Here is a 16,990-nt window from a genome sequence, read left to right as displayed (position 1 = left end):
AGACAGAGGATGCCCCCTCAGCAAATAATAGATTATTCTTGCAGCTTGCTTTTCTTTCATAGTAATAGGAAAGCAGTAGATTAGCTTAAGGTTGCAAAGTGGTCAGTTGATTAAGATTAGCAACATGTTGAATTGAAGCTGATAATTTGATGTGAAAGTCATATACTGGTATGGTAAATTATGACTGTGAAGCTTAAAAATTTCTGTTGGAAGCATTCTTGGATACTCGACTGTGTCATCATTGTAATCCATTTTCCTTGCAGTCAGTGGGGTAGATGGTATTCAGAAATGAGAACAGGAAAGGTTTAAAGTAGTAGGAGCACCAGCAACAGAGTATCCAGTGGATTGGGCTACATTTACATTTATTCATCATTCAGGCATTTGTCTTGTGGCTCCACTACACTGGCATACCATCCATGCATTTTATTCTTTATAATCCATGTAGGTGGATGATCAGCCTACTCGCCTTGCAGTGTCACTAAAGATAGTATGTTAGCCATTTACCCATAAATTTACTGAACTAAGCCTAGTACACCTCAAAGGTGGTATGGAATTTTTTCTTACTGTTAGTACCATAAATCATGTGAGATAAAAATAATTTTGTCTACTGCATGGTTAAATAGGGATGCCACCTTTGTTCTCTTCATCTCTATCCTGTTCAGTCCTTTAGTTCTTCCATGCCACACCTCAGTTATTCACTTTCCATGGGAGCGTCTTATCTTTGCCTTCTGTGGCTCATTCCATCCTCAGCCCTACTAATATGCAGTAAACTCTCTCTTTATTGAACCCTGATATATCAGATTTCGGATTTATCAAGCACCTCTGAGCCCACCAAACTTTTTTCGGCTGTAAACCGGGGTTGATAAATGGGGTGCATCTCGAGGCCCTTCCAAACTGCAGGCAGTGCATGGGGTGACACACAGACAGTTGCCAAGGTATATGGATGTAAGTAGAAATGAAGGGAGGCGACTAGCTGTGTAAGTTACATATCACAAAGGAGATAGCCTGGTTGGCATCATCTGTGTGCATGTTTACATAAGCATTTTGTTGTTTTCCACAGAAGGAGCTCCAGGCACTTAAAATATTTTTTTTATTTATCTGTATTAAGAGTGAGAGTGAGGTGCATAGATGGATATGAGAAGAACCAAAAGCAGGCAACTAGGTGCATAAGTTACATGACACAGATTAGAACCAAAAGTAGGCAACTAGGTGCATAAGTCACATGACACAGATTAGAACCAAAAGCAGGCAACTAGGTGCATAAGTTACATGACAGATTAGAACCAAAAGCAGGCGACTGGGTGCATGAGTTTCATGACACAGATTAGAACCAAAAGCAGGCGACTAGGTGCATAAATTACATGACACAGATTAGAAGGCAGCTTGGCAATGTCACCCTGGTGCGCCATATGCGTGCATGTTTACGTAACCGTTTTATTAAGTGGTAGGTGGGGGCGCTCACCATCCATTCACTCAATGTAGGGCTGCTCTTGGGTGACTGCCCTTTCCTCTCTTCCTTCCTTCCTTCTTCTTCTATCATTCTTTCCTTCATTCATTCCTCTTCTGTCTGTGGGTGACTGTACACTGAGTCACAAGCCCATGTCTTCTTGTACACCAGGAAACCATTTACTATGGTGGATGGTAACTATGTAACCAAATTATGTCGCCTGGTGGTTTAGTGGATAATTAAGGCACTCCACTTGGATTGAACCTGGGCGGGTTTATATTCAAGAAGTGGTTGGGGTTGATTGCTTATGTGGTGGCACTTGGGGATGAGTGAGGTTGGTCACTCTCATCTTGGAGGCCAGGCTTCTGTGCTCCTCATGGGGCTTTATAGGACTGGATGATGAGTGATTGAATGATTTTATTGTTTTCCACTGAAGGAGCTCGAGGCACTTAGAATATTTTTTTATTTATTAAAACTGAGAGTGAGATGCTTAGATGGATATGAGTAGAACCAAAAGCAGGCAACTAGGTGCATAAGTTATATGACAAGAATTAGAAGGTAGCTTGGCAGTGTCACCCTGGTGCTGTCTGTGTGGATGTTTATGGAAATAATTTATTATTGAAGCTGCAGGCGCCAAGTGTATTCGTCATCATCATCATCTTTATCATCATCATATGGACCTCCTTTTCCACCTTAGAACAGGTGAGGAGTGGCAACATCCAAGTTTGCCCAATCTAATGGGCCATGCCTCCATTCACTTATCATTCAAGCCACTGGAATCCTGGCTCTATCCGATACACCAAAAACATTCAATGCGTACATGGATATAAGTAGAACCACAGCTGCAAGAGGGCAAAATTCTGGGCCAAGTTAGTGTGAAATGGGTATAGCTTTCATTCACAGTACTAGAATATGATATTGTAGGTATTTATTGTCCATCATGTGTAGGAATTTCCACTGGGGAGGGATGACCCTCAGATTTATTGAACATGATGGTTTGTTGAGCAAGGCTTCCCCCAAGTTAATTTGCTATCATTAAGGTTTACCACAGTTAACCACATCATTGTTTACCCTGTTATACAAACATCCTTCAACTCCCTCTCTATCCCCTGAAAGAAGGCTGGTGGAATGCCGGATAATGGCAGTTAAAACCTCTAATATACTGCGGGTACACCAGTTTAACATCCATGTGATACTGGGCAGTAACAACAACATATTCTGACCTTACCATCTAAGCACATTCCCTTTCACACTTTGGTAAGCTTTTATGAGAGCGAAAAGGCAAAGAGGAAGAGCAGTAGAAATGGAATTACTGTACGGTAATCCTCAATTATCTGACATTATAGAGGCTAGAGTATATCTGGATGGTGGATACATCTGGAAAATGGAGTTCTCCACTGGCACCCTTTCATACATACCCTAACTTTGAAAGCCATTGTGAAAGGTCTCTACAGTACTTCATACAACACTTATTCCTGGGATTTTATACTGCTGTATCTGGTCAAGCAGACTTATAAACCACAGCCAAGCAATTACCATGGTCAACCAGACCCATCAACCACAGACAAACAGTCACCACTGAAGGGCCATATCCTGTAGTGACATGAAAGAACACGGGGGGAGGGGAAACGGTCCTGCTGGGTGAAAATGTTCGCTCGGCCAAAATTTCCACCCGGATGCAAGCATTATGTCCAGATAAAATGGAAAAATATATGAATAATGGTTTTGAAAAGCCATATCACAGCATCTGGATAATGGAATGCCTGGATAATGGACGTCCGGAATATCTAGGGATTATTGTATTGTGGAATATCCATGAAGTGCATGGAATAGATAGAATAAGAAATTATATAATATGCAGATGTTGATGACTAAGAAAGTCTCCTTATTATAGGACAGCAAAGTGTGCTTAAATTTTATGGCCATATAGAGAAAAAGGATCTAGGTAAGGGTGGTGAAGAGTGATTGAGCAAAGTTGGGCTGTCTGGACATTGCTACTCCTCACCCTGCCCATAGTGGGAAGGGAGGTCTGGATGATGGTGATTATGATGATGATAATGATGAGTATGAAGATGGGGGGTGGCATAGTGGATCAAAAAGACTATAGCAAGATTTAGTGAGTGCAAAAAAGTAAAGCACAGTGGTCAATGAAGCAAAGTAATGGACAGAGGATTGAGTTGGTTGGGTGAATTATGTAAGGAAGAGCATAGGGCATGGGTTTGGCATCCCCCCTTTTATTACTGAAAGGAGCCTGATTGATTATGTGCTTGTAGAGAGGTTGATGCTTGGAATGGTTGCTGATATGAAGGCTGTGAGAGAACAATGTGGAGGTCTGTCAGATCATATGATTATGGTGTGCAAGACCAAACTGAGAGGAGTGAGGTGGACCAGGAGAGAGGAGCAGTCAGTGAGAAAGTCTGAAGTTGAGAAGCTGAGGATCAACGAAATGGCATATGAATACAAGACCAAAGTAGGGAAGGAGTTAGCACCAGTGAATTGGAATGAAATTGATATGGACAGCTTCTGGAATGCATATAGGGATTGCTTAGTTAGCAATGCTAAAGCAGTGTATGGTGTGGCAAGAGTAACAACAAAGAAGAAATGTATGGCATGCTGGGAGGAAGAGGTTAAGAGAGCAGCAGAGGAAAAGAGGAAGAAGTGGCTAGATTGGATACAGGCCAGGGTTTCGATTGAAACAAGAACTGAGTATAATGAGAGCAAGAAGCACGTAAAGCGGCTAGTGAAGAGGAAAAAGGAGGAGGTAAATGATGATCTAGGAAGGAAAATGAATGCAGATTACTGTGAGAATAGAAAGTTATTCTGGAAAGAGGTGCAGAAATGTAGAAGTGACAATAGAAAGAAATGTGAAAGTGTGAAGGATGTAAGTGGTAGATAATAAACCCATAAGGATGACGTAGGGACCAGATGGAAAAAATATTTTGAAAATTTGATGAACGTGAATGGAGAGAGCAAAGCTATAGTCAACATAATTGGTTTTGGGGTGTACAGCGAAGGAATGCAGTGCCAGGAAAAGTGATACCTACTGAGGTAAAGAATGCTGTGAAGTGGCTCAAAAATGGGAAAGCAGCTAGGGTTGATGAGTTATATGCAGAGATGATTAAGTGTAGTAGAGAGAGCAAAATGAAGTGCTTGTTGGAGAGATGTAAGAAAGCATGGATGAGTGATACTGTGCCAGTAGAGTGGAAAGTGGCTGTGATTGTACCCCTGTACAAAAATAAAGGTGAGCGAAGTGAGTGCAAGAATTATCGTGGCATAAGTCTATTGAGTTTTATAGGGAAGGTATATGGAAGAATTTCTTATAAAGTAAGAGAGACATCAGAGATCCTAGTGAGTCACAAGTGGGGTGACTTTAGGAGTGGCAGAGGATGTGTGGATCAAATATTTACAGTGAGACAGATGGTGGAGAAGGCATGTGAGATGGACTGTAAGGTGTTTATGGCAGTAATGGATCTGGAGAAGGATAGTGGAAGATTTTGCACCTTTACGGTTTAGATAGTAAGCTGTTAGGTGCCATGAAGAGTTTTTATGATGGTAATATCGCATGTGTAAGGGTAAAAGGGCATCTAAGTGAATGGTTCATGATCAGTGTGGGCGTGCAGCAAGGTTGTATGATATCCCTCGACAGAAGTAAAGACATAAGTAATGGAGAGAGGGACGGCGTTGTTAGTGAATGGTGATGGAATGAATATCTCATATTTGTTGTAAGCTGATGATGCAGTGCTACTTGCAAATACCGGACAAGAGCTTGATAGACTAGTGCAGAGTTTTGTAGATGTCTGTGAGCGTCGTGCCTTGAGAGTAAGTGTAAAAAAGAGTAAAGTGGTGGTTATTGAGAGAGAAGGTGACTCCCAGTGTAATGTTACAGTGAATGGAGAGAGATTGGAATTGGTGAGAGAGTTCAAATATGTGGATACAGTGATAGAAAAAACAGGAAAATGTGCAAAACAAGTGAAAAGTAGAGTGAAACAAGGAAAGAAAGTAGCTTGTGCTATGAAGGCCTTGATAAGAAACAGGGGCATGAGTGCTGCAGCTGCGTGAGGCTTACATGAGTGAGTGTTAGTGCCAACTTTGTCATCGGATGTGAGACTGTGGTGGGGCATGAAAATGAAAAGTCGAGAGTAAGAGCAGTGGAGATGGGATTGCTGAGGAATGGATGTAGAGTGTAGAGAGTGGATAGGATATGGAATAATGTGATTCATGAAAGATGCGGAGTGAGGAAGTCTGTGGACACCAGAATCAACGAGAGTGTGCTAAGATGGTATGGTCATGTGGAGAAAATGGATGACAAGATTGGTGAAAAAGGTAGATCAGAGCGAATATGAAGAAGGGAGAGAGGGAGGTAGGCCAAGGAGAAGGAGGGGTATGGTGGATGAGTGTTTGAGGAAGAGAGATTTGGAAGTTGGTGAGGCTAGGGGACTGACAAGAGATAGAGCTGGCTGGATGAATGTTGTGAGAAGTGCATGATCAGGGATTTGGCACCCCTTTTTAACGTGACAGCATTTGGTTTGACTCTGTTAGATACATTTATGTTAAGCTACAGAATGTGGTGAAAGTTTTTTGGCATATCAGATAGAGCCAGGATTCCAGGGGCTTGAAGGATGAGTGAATGGAAGAGTGGTCCATTGGATTGGGCAGACTCGGGCTGTCTGGACAATGCTACTCCTCACCCTGCCCTAGGGTGGGAAAGGAGGTCCAGATGATGATGATGACAATGATGTGTTGTCCCAGATGATTACCTGAAGAGTGTAATTGCACATGTGTACTGGGTGAAGGGTGATGTCTTGGAAAGAGGAAACTGTAGAGGCATAAAGCTTTTAGACCAGATAATGAAAATAATGGGGAGATTTCTAGAAGGTATGATTGGAGAAGAGTGAATATTGATGAGATGCAGTTTGGGTTTATGCCAGGCAAAGGGACATCTGATGCCATATTCGTTGTTTGACAGCTTCAGGAACAATGTATAGGAAAGACAAGGGATCTGTACTTTGTTTTTGTTGATTTGGAGAAGGCCATTGACAGAGTTCCTAGAGAGGTGGTGAAGTGGACAGTGAGAAAGCTTGGGATCGAGGAGTGCTGTTTAGGATGGTTATGGCTATGTATGTGGGTGCTCACACCCAGGTAAGGGTGAATGAAGATTTGAGTGATGAGTTTTCTGTGAATGTTGGTGTGCATCAGGGGTCAGTCTTGAGCCCATTGTTGTGTATCTTGGTGCTTGAAGGCCTCTCATTTGACTTCAGAAGTGGACTCCCATGGGATATGTATACTGATGGTTTGGTGTTGATTGCAGAGAATGAAAGGGAGGTGGAGGAAAGATTTAGGAAGTGAAGGGATTGTATGGGGCACAAGGGCTTAAGAGTATCCATCCATCCATCATCTAATCCCATGTTGCCCCATGAGGAGCGTAGGAGCCCGGGGCTAGGAAAGTTGGTCCTGACATTTAAGGTGAGAGTGACCAACCTCACTCATCTCTGAGTGGCATTATGTGACCTCCCCCTCCCTCGCATGTCATTGTCTCGGCAATTCACCTGTTACCAGAGTAAAGACATGTCGTGCCGTGGTATGAAATTCAGGGCCAGAGTGATTCCCCAATCGATGACAGTGTGGAGGACAAAGTTTACGTAGCATTAGAGGAAGAAACAGTCAGAAATGATGATCAGGTAATGTCACCAGAAAAGGTCAGGTATGTTGATGTGTTTGGTGAGTGAAACAATGCTTATATTGCCCATATTACTGTGTGAAAACCAATATACTCTCGTACTGCATATAAATTCGTATCAAATAAATAAATAAATACCATTTATGAGTGGTGTGGAATAGTTACCCTCCCATAGAACTCATTTTCTTTGGAGCCAGCCTGATAGAAAACCCAGTAAGGTAAGGAGTACTGCTACCTGTATCGAGTATTTTAAACCTCAGATGTGTGATTTCTCTATGAATTTTCGATGTTTCTCACCGAAAGCGGAGGTTTGAGCCAAAAAAAAAAATTTCCAATATTGGTCGGGATTGGGGGGAGTCAGTGGTGGAAAATCGGTTGGGACGGGGCGGGTTAAAGAGTTGAGAGGAAGGACGAGACTTGAATGTACTGTTGTTGTGATGAGGAGGGATGGATTGAGATGGTTTGGGCATGTTGAGAGGATGTAGAATGACAGTTTGGTGTGGAAGGTAAGAAGTGTGAACTCAGTGGTAGGGTTACAAGAGGCAGACCAAGAAAGACCTGGATGGAGGTCATAGAGTGTGACCTGAGGGATAAGGGTTTGAACAGGGAAGCTGCCTGAGATTGAGCAGTATGGAGACCCACCATTAGGTGACCAAGTCCAATGCATGCAAGCATGTTGGAGCCTTAATAAATGATACGGTACGATACAACGACTACAACATGAGGTTTTCACATTTTGCGGACCATTATCTTGATACTAAGGTTGTTTGTTTAAAATCATATCTGATGTAGCACTGCCAGTGTATTATACCATTTAAGCATGAGGAGTTTAGTGTTCTTATCCACCTTTCCCTCCTTCTCCCTGTACACAAAAAGTATGCCAGACAAAAGGCAAATTATACTACCTATGCTTAGAATTGCATTAGTACAATTTTGTGCGTGTACTGTTGGTGTATGCCATCCACAGTAGTTTATGTGTACATTATTTTATTATTAGTCTTATTAAGACTGTGGGAGCTTTATTTCAGATGGCAGCAGATGATGATACTTTGCTGTATACAGTAGATTATGCAGTTATTTGTGACATAGAGCTTTTGTCAGAAAAATCTTGCAGCATAGGTGTGTTGTTTGCTAGCTGTTGTAGTTAGATTATATCTTGCAGGTCCAAGGAAGGATGCCATTGCTGCCCGTGAGTTCATCCTACGGATGTTTGTAGAATTAAATCCAGATCCAGAGAAGATAATCTATTCTCATTTCACTTGTGCGACAGGTAAATTGTAGCATGATTTGAGCATGATGTTTTGTTTTTTATTCTTTCAGCTGTGTTAAATGATTCTTTATATATAGATAGATAGATGCAGTAGAACCTTTATAGTCCGGACTTTGTTGGGGGAGGGGTTGTCTGGATTTGCTGATCATCCGAACTATCACCGTGATCTCCAGCCCATACCAAAAACACTTTCTACAAACATTATTGGTTAATTAATATATATATATATATATATATATATATATATATATATATATATATACACATATATATTTACCTGGTATATATATATGTGTGTGTGTGTGTGTGTTTGTGTGTGTGTATGTATATATGTGTGTATATATAGAAAGATAGATAGATACATGTACCGTATTTCCTGGCGTATATCGTGCATTTTTTTAAACCCAAGAAATGCTCTCAAAGTATGTCCTACATGTTATGCAATGAAGCTACTTATTTTACTAGGGGAGGAATGGGGCACAGTCGAACTCAGAAGTGGCTATGTCTTGCTGAAACTGATGAAGGCTTACGACTGTATTATTATTTATCCTTCATAGTTTGATGACTGTGTTTACACTAGGCCTCTACTATTATGTTATACAGTGAACAATTCTTCAATCTTTATCAGAGTACTGTAAGGGCACCAATACTTTTGCTTTTCAGGTGACCAACAACACTCTGAATGTATGTTTACTGCCAACTCTGTGGACAGTGTTGCCAAACAGTAAACTTCAAAAGCACAACTCTCAACTTTAAAACTCGCTAAACAATTGCACTGTACCGATACATCCATATCATTTAGGAAATTCGTCTCCTGCATGGATTTGTCTGCTAAACTTAATATCGTAAATAATGAAGTTACATGAATATCCTTAAAGAAGTAGCAATTTCTCTTGCTTTTAAGCAAAGAGAACGTTGGAATATGACGTCAGTTACAACAGAATTTTCGCCAGCCTTGGTAACACTACTGTTTGGTAGCTGGCATGTCAGGCCAAAACAAATGTCATATGGTGGTTGTTTTGAGTGGTTCGACATTGTTTGTCTGGGATTTCAGATTCTCCAAAGATATAGCATAATGACACAGGTACCAGTACATCTGAAATTAGAGTGCTATTCTTTGTATAGAAATAACTTCGTTAAGAGCAGCACGGCAAGTATCCAATGAAACATCATGGTAAGGTAAGTGGAAGTCCTGCAACCTCATGTCCTTGTTAGGGTAGGCCTAGACCTAGGTGTTTTCCAATTTTTCTGTTGAAAACTAGGGTGCATATTATGCGCCAGAGCGCGCTATACACCGGGAAATACGGCATATAAAATACTTGAAAATACCTGAATGAAGTTTGTAGTGTTGTGTTATGTAAAAGTAAGGGCCTGGCATGGAACTGCAGTGTAAATTAGGGTCAGTAAAGGAATAATGCTCATGTAGGATTTGAAAATGGTCTAAACATCATTATACACTGGACTATTTTCAGGCCCATCTTTGCATATATGAGCTAATGTAAAGAATAAAAAAAAAAGTCTTGTGATGGAATCTGCTGCAACCAACATGTGTTTGTATGATTGTCCACGGGGTTGTGTGGATGAATCAATCACGCATGCAGCTGGTGAGCTTTTTCACTGAGAACCACTGTGGGCCAACCCCCTCCGGTTTGTTTTATATTTTCCTATTTTCAGGGTGTTTAATGACCTTTTCCTGACGAAAATTTTCCCTGTTTTCATCATGTTCCGTAAGGAGTACGTACAGTTGTTTATTTAAGGCATAATGGAAGAAGTGTACTCAAAGGTCAATTTCGTTTTGCATTTCACAACTGTAGATTAGGTTAGGTTAGATTTGGTTAATTTAAGTATAGTTAAGCTAGGTTAGGTTAGGTGTAGTTAAACTTATAGGTTAGGACAGTGGCATTCAGTGAAAAGACCGCCCCCCACACAGCTGCCTCATGCCAGACAATTAGATTCATAGACCTTCACAATTTATAAATTATCTTTACGTATGCTGAAAGCTGAACTTACCATTCCATCACAGTTATTTTATGAAGTAATCTTAGCAAAGTACTGTTAAGCTGCCAAGTATAGCAAACATCTTTGTGTTTAACCCTAGAACACGTCCCCTATTTTTTATGACAGCAACACATACGTGGGTAATATTTTACCCCAATTTTGGAAATAAAGAAAAAAATAGTTGTACTCAATTTTTATTAAACCTGAAGGTGTTGTACCCCCTCCACATATATACATCGGGGGTCCACAATATGTCTACCCCCGATGTATATATGTGGAGGGGGTACAGTGTCATTTGAAAGTATAATGATTGAACTTTCATTTCCATCTCCAAATAAAACCAAAAAAATAAAATGTGATATTAAATGGGAAACTTAGAAAAAAAAAAATCCATAACTTGCCAAATTTGTACAGTACAGGTCTCCCTCGTTTTACGTTGTATCGTTTTACGATATTTCGCATTTACGATCCTCATTGTTGAGTACCAAGTGTTCATTTTACAATTGAGCTCCCTCGCATTTACGATTGGACATGTGGAAATCCCATGCTCACAGGCAGATCGGCTGAGAGTTGTATGGCATACCCGCCCAAACCTCCACGTCCACCACCTCTCATCCTCCTGATTCATGCACCCCTGCCACCCAAACCTCCTCCACCCCTGCTTCCTCCCTCTCCACCGCTTGTGTTGACGAGTGATGGGCTTTGGCCCAGGATGTCTCCTAGCATCGGAGGAGACATTAAGGCATTACATCCTCCAACCTTGGGGGGGACCAACTAAGGGTGGATGGAGCTACAGTACAGTAGAAGGGTACATAACAGTACATTACAGTACAGTACAGCTGTATTTCATGTTGTTTTTGCTATTTCATGTCTTTATGTTTGCAAATGTACATACATATGTGATTCAGATGCACTACAATACATAAAACATCATCATTATTATTGCATATTAGATCACTTGTATGGGTCTTGGGTTCCTTATCCATGAGTCCAGGAACGCATCCCTATTTTTCCCATTAATCCTTAATTTCGCTTTACAATATTTTGGTTTACGATTGCCTTTCTAGGAACGCATACCAATCGTAAAACGAGGGAGACCTGTACGTGCTTATGGACGGGGGGGAAATTTTACCCCAGTGCACTCCTAATGCCCACACTAATAGTCACAGCACCAAGCACATACCACTCACCCACAGAGCAACACCAAACTGAAACTATAGCCCTACCCAGCCTGGTTTCTCAATGGCAGCAGTGCCACCAGGAGAGGGGAGGTCGCAGACCAAAATTGTACACGCTTATGTACAGGGGTGAAATTTTACCCCAGTGCACTCCTGACGCCCACACTAATAGTCACAGCACCAAGCGTATATCTCTCACCCACAGAGCAAACACCAATCTGAAGCTATAGCCCTACCCAGCCAGGTCTCTCTATGTCACACAGAATGCCACATGATCAAAGTTGGCGTGGGGTAAAATTTTGCCCCCGGACGTGTTTTAGGGTTAATAATGGAATGAAAAGCTTAAGCATTATAACATCCACTTCACTGTGTGGTCTGCCACACCAACATTGTGTGGCAGGGGGTGGGGGGGTGCTATGGTAACCAAGCAAGCGCCTCGCCCGACAGGGTTCACAGATGTTTTCTTAATTTAATTTACGTTTTTTTTTTTTTTTTTTTTTTTTTTTTAAATACCTAGAATTGATATTTGACCATCAGAATGTGCTAAAATCTGTTTAAACCAAAATTTATCAAGTGCATTAATCATCACCACCGATTTTTTTTTTTTCCTGATACAGCAACAGGTGGCTAGTGGTTCAGTGTATGGTGATTGAGTAGCACTCATGACATGCACTTGGTAGGGAAGGTCTGCTGAAAGGTTACTAACCCCTTTGCAGTTCATGAAATAACAGTTCTGTACTCACATAGTGCTTCCCATGATCATTGCTGTACGTACCATTTATAAACAGTCTTCTACTTCGAGCCGTGTCCAGTGGCAGTTGTTGAGTTTTTCTTTTACTTTCACCACATTCACTGTAATCACACTTTAAAACAGGCCTCCTATTTTTCTTTTCATTTTCTTGATGCTTGATACACTTTGTTTGGCGATACCACACTTTTACTATGAGTTTTCTTGCAGAAACACCAGCTTCTAACTTATCCAGAATTTTCATCCCCCCTTGGGGGTAGGGGGGTTTCAAGAATACTCCCCCAGTATCCCTGCTTGTCGTATGAGGCTACTAAAAGGGTTGGTGGTGGTTTAGTGCCCCACCCCGTTAAAAGAACTAACTAAACAAGCGAATATAGCGCCTCGGACCAGGACGGACCATACGTTGACGACTAAGGAACGGACAAAGGACATTCTGAGGGTGGGGACATGGAATGTGAGAGGAGTGAATGATGAAGTGAAGAGAGAGAGATTGTTCAGGTGCTTGAGGATGCAACAGTGGATATATGTGGATCGACTGAAACTAAATGGAAAGGTGAAAGGGAGAGAGACTGGGAATACGGTTTAGAAATATGTGCGGGAGTTTATGAGAATGAGAGGGCAAAAGAGGGAGCATGTCTGATGATAAGCAAGAAGTGGAAGGAGAATATAAGAGTTTATGGAACAGTGGGTGCAAGGATTGTATGGGTGAGGATGAAAGTAGGTATACAAGCATGGGCGATTGTATGTACGTATGTGCCGACAGAGGACCGAGTGGCAAGAGTGAAAGATGAGTTTTGGGTAAGTGTAGAAGCATGTATGGACAAATTTGAGAGGAGCGAGAGAGTGTTTTTAATTGGAGACATGAATGGCAAAGTTGGGAATGTACGAGTGGATGGAGTGGTTGGTCAGTGGGGTGTGCCAGCTGAAGTAGATGGGAATGGTAGTGCTTTGGTGGACATCTGTGCTGGTAAGGGGTTGGCAATAGCTAACACGTACTTTCGGCATAAGATGATCCACAGGTATACATTGAGAGTCATGAGGAGGATGGATGGCGAACTTGTTGAACGAAAGGCAGTGGTAGACTACGTGTGTGTGGGTAAGTGAATGAGAAGACAAGTGTTGGATGCAAGAGGGTGGGGGAATGTAATCTCGGACCATCACTTAGTGATGGCCAAGGTAAGGCTGCAAAGAAAATGGTTGACGAGACAAAGGGGAAGACAGGAGGAAGCAGCTCCTGTGAGAAGAGTGGAGAAGTTGCAAGATAGTGAGAAAATGGCAAAGTATAAGAGCATAGTGGAAGAAAGATTGGGAAGGTATGAGTTAGAGCAGATGGAAGGGGTGGAAGACGTATGTAAGATATTCACGGAAGAGAGAGGCGCAGCATGTGAGGTGGTTTGTGGAGTGAGGAGGAGATGCAAGGGTGTGCAAGGGACAGCATGGTGGAATGATGAGATGTTACGAGCTGTGGAACAAAAGAAGAAGGCATATAGTGAATGGCTAGCGAGTAGAGGTAGGGGAGAAGATGAGAGAGAGAAGAGAGAGGTATATGTGAGCAGGAGAAGGGAGGTGAAGAGATTGAAGGAGAGTAAGAAGAAAGTGGATGAAGAGTTTGGGAGGAATCTGAGTGTGAAAAGGAGGGAGAGTAAGAAATTATTTTGCAAGGAGGTAAAGAAAGTAAGCTAGTGTGAAAAGGGAAATAGTAGGGGAGTAAAAGATAGGAATAATAGATTGTTGGTGGAGAAGAGAGAGAAATTGAGGAAATGGAAGGAGCACTTTGAGGATTTGTTGAATGTAGAGAGTGAGAGCAGTGCGAGTATAAGTGGTTGGGGAATGGCTGGGAGAAGAAGAGATGAGAGGAGGGAGGAAGAGATCAGTAGGGTGGAAGCAGTGAAGAAGAGCAAGATGGGAAAGGTCTCAGGAATTGATGGAGTGTGTGGTGAGATGCTGAGGTTTGGGGGTGAGATTGTAGTGGAGTGGATATGGAAGTTATGTAGACTGGCTTGGGAAGAGGGAAGGGTTCCAGTGGACTGGAAATCAGGTATAATTGTTCCTCTACTGTATACACAGGAATAGGGGAAAGAGAAGTATGTGGTGACCATAGGGGTATTTGCCTTCTTAGTGTGACTGGAAAAATATATGATAGAATACTCATTGATAAGATTAGACATATAACAACGGATCTAGTTGGAGAAGAACAAGGGGGATTTAGGAAGGGAAATGGATGTGAAGATCAGATGATTGTACTAAGATGTTTAGTGGAGAGGTATCTAGAGAAGGGAAAGAAAATGTATGCTGCCTTCATGGACTTGGAGAAAGCTTTTGACAGAATTGATAGGCAAGGTATGTGGAAGGTGTTAGAATATATGGAGTGGATGGGAAATTGTTGAGTGCTGTGAAGAGTATGTACGAAGGAGCTAGGACTGCGGTGCAAGTGGATGGTGAGCTGAGTGAGTTCTTTGATCTCAATGTGGGACTGAAATAGGGGTGTTTGATGTCTCCATGGCTGTTTAATATATACATGGATGGGGTTGTAAAGGAGGTGCAAGGTAGGGCAGTGGATGTGGGGGTGGCTCTAATGAATGAGGGTGAGATTTGGAAGATTCTGGTGTTGCTGTTTGCTCATGATACAGTAGTGTTGAGTGAAGATGAATGGGAGTTGCAAGGTTTGGTGAATGAATTTGGGACAGTGTGTAGGAAGATGAATCTGAAAGTTAATGTAAACAAGAGTAAAGTTATGGTGTTTGGGAGGAATGAAGTCACAGAATGCACAGTGAGGTTGAATGGTGAGGATATGGAGAATATGAGTGCATTCTAGTAGTGTTGTGAGTAAGGATGGAAGTTTTGGGGATGAAGTGCTTGAAAGCGTACAGCATGGAAGGAAGGTTGTTGGTTCGCTGAAAACTGTGATGAGAAATAGGGAGGTGAGTATGGAAGTTAAGAAGTCACTGCATGATAGTATTGTGATCCCTACCCTGATGTATGGAAGCGAGACATGGACCTTGCTAGAGGGAAACAGGTCAAGAGTGAGAGCAGTGGAAATGAGTTACTTGGGAGGACCATGTGGAATGACATGGAGGGACAGGTTGATGAGTGAAGAAGTGAAGGAATGTTTGATGGATGTGGATTTGGTTGAGAAGATTAGGAGAAATATACTGAGGTGGTTTTGACATCTGGAGAGAACAGAGAATGAAAGACTGACTAAGAGGGTGTATGTAGGTGAGATGGAGGGGGAGAGGGGAGGGGAATACCGAGGATGAGGTGGAGGGATGGAGTTGAGAGTTATATGAGGGAGGGGGGAGGGTAGTCATATGATGGGTGACAGAGCGACTTGGAGGCTTTTTGTCTGCGGCCACCCTTTGCGGGATTGGGGCGTCGTGCAATTGATAGATAGAGAGATAGCATTATATCATGTTACATGCTTCCCCTTTAGTCTTCCCAGAGGATCCATTTGTATTAAGAACCATGGTAAGGAGGAATGACTTTTCAAATACTGTACGTGGGGAAAAAAATAAGAAAAAAAATGTTGAACTAGATGGTACGAATGCTGATGTTTGTTTAAACAAAGGGACCCTTGTTGCGACCTAGCGTGATCTGAGACCAAACAAATGACAGTCGCTTTCCACCCTGCGTGTGAAAATGGTATTAGAATTAGTTTAAACATTTTTAGAATTTATGTTTTTAAAATTTTGTCCAAATTAACCGAAATCCGGACTGACAGGGTCTGAACCAAAGAGGTTCTATGGTATATATATATATATATATATATATATATATATATATATATATACAGTAATCCCCGTACTATCCGGATGCCCACTTTCCGGACTCTCCACTTACCGGACATTGTGGGCCTGGACCTTCGGAACCCAAAAATGGCCAAAAAAAGAAAAAAATCCCCCCAAAATCTGAATTTTTTCCCACCTGTAATTTGAAATTGCCGCGCGGCACCGAACAGCTGCTACACCACAGTCCCTCACCCCTTCCTTCCTCCCCCCTTCCCCCTCCCCTGTCACAGTCGCCATTTGGTATTTTTCATTACCAAATGTGGGCCAATTTGGTCATGAAAAATTCTTTTGGTAATGAATCAGAGTAATGTATTACCAAACAGATTTTTCACATGTATGAGGATACACAGGATGGAGATGGTGGATTGTTTGCTCTCTCCGATTAATCTGCTAACGTACATAGCTTGAAAATAACCTACATGCTGTTAATTATACAAAGAGTGATTACATGTATTTCCACTTGTATATATAATTAGTGAAGAATAAATGCTAGCATTACGAATTTGGTAATGAAAAGTCAAATTTGGTAATGAAAATTGAGGAGTTTGGTAATGTGGCCATTGCAGTCTGGCAACTTTGTTTCCCTCTCACACACCAACACCCAAGCAGTTATTGCCTAACTTCAATCGCCAGTTGTAGCATGTTGTAATGGAAGCCATACATGCTCCTTTTTTTTTTTTCCCACTGAATAAACTGCAAACCTCGCCACTAGACCACACGGGAATTTACAATGTTGTGCAGTGTTAAGAAATTAGAATTTGGAGTCCAAAGGATTAACTGTGGAGTGCAAGTGGCAGTTGGAACTGGCCTGGTGCAATTAACAATGTGCAGTGTTAAGCAATTATAACTCACAGTGCAAAGAATTACTGTAAGTGCAGCACAACACT

General features: G+C 41.8%; 1 protein-coding gene across 3 annotated transcripts in view; it reads left to right on the top strand.

The window, feature by feature from the left end:
• The window catches only part of Galphaq (G protein alpha q subunit), a 191,281-nt gene that overhangs the window by 140,401 nt on the left and 33,890 nt on the right, over positions 1 to 16,990 (top strand). For 2 of the 3 annotated variants that reach the window (XM_080267635.1, XM_080267634.1), the window contains exon 7: positions 8,287 to 8,394. The exons of the other annotated variant lie outside the window; for it this stretch is intronic. In XM_080267635.1, coding sequence (XP_080123761.1) covers positions 8,287 to 8,394 — 108 coding nt within the window. The remainder of the gene's footprint in view (positions 1 to 8,286; positions 8,395 to 16,990) is intronic. 3 annotated transcript variants of the gene reach the window in all.

Source organism: Coenobita brevimanus, chromosome 24 (genome assembly GCF_032717465.1).
Source record: "Coenobita brevimanus isolate Jiangsu-jjx chromosome 24, ASM3271746v2, whole genome shotgun sequence".
NCBI classification, from domain to species: domain Eukaryota; kingdom Metazoa; phylum Arthropoda; class Malacostraca; order Decapoda; family Coenobitidae; genus Coenobita; species Coenobita brevimanus.
This window is presented reverse-complemented; position numbering and strand designations above follow the sequence as displayed.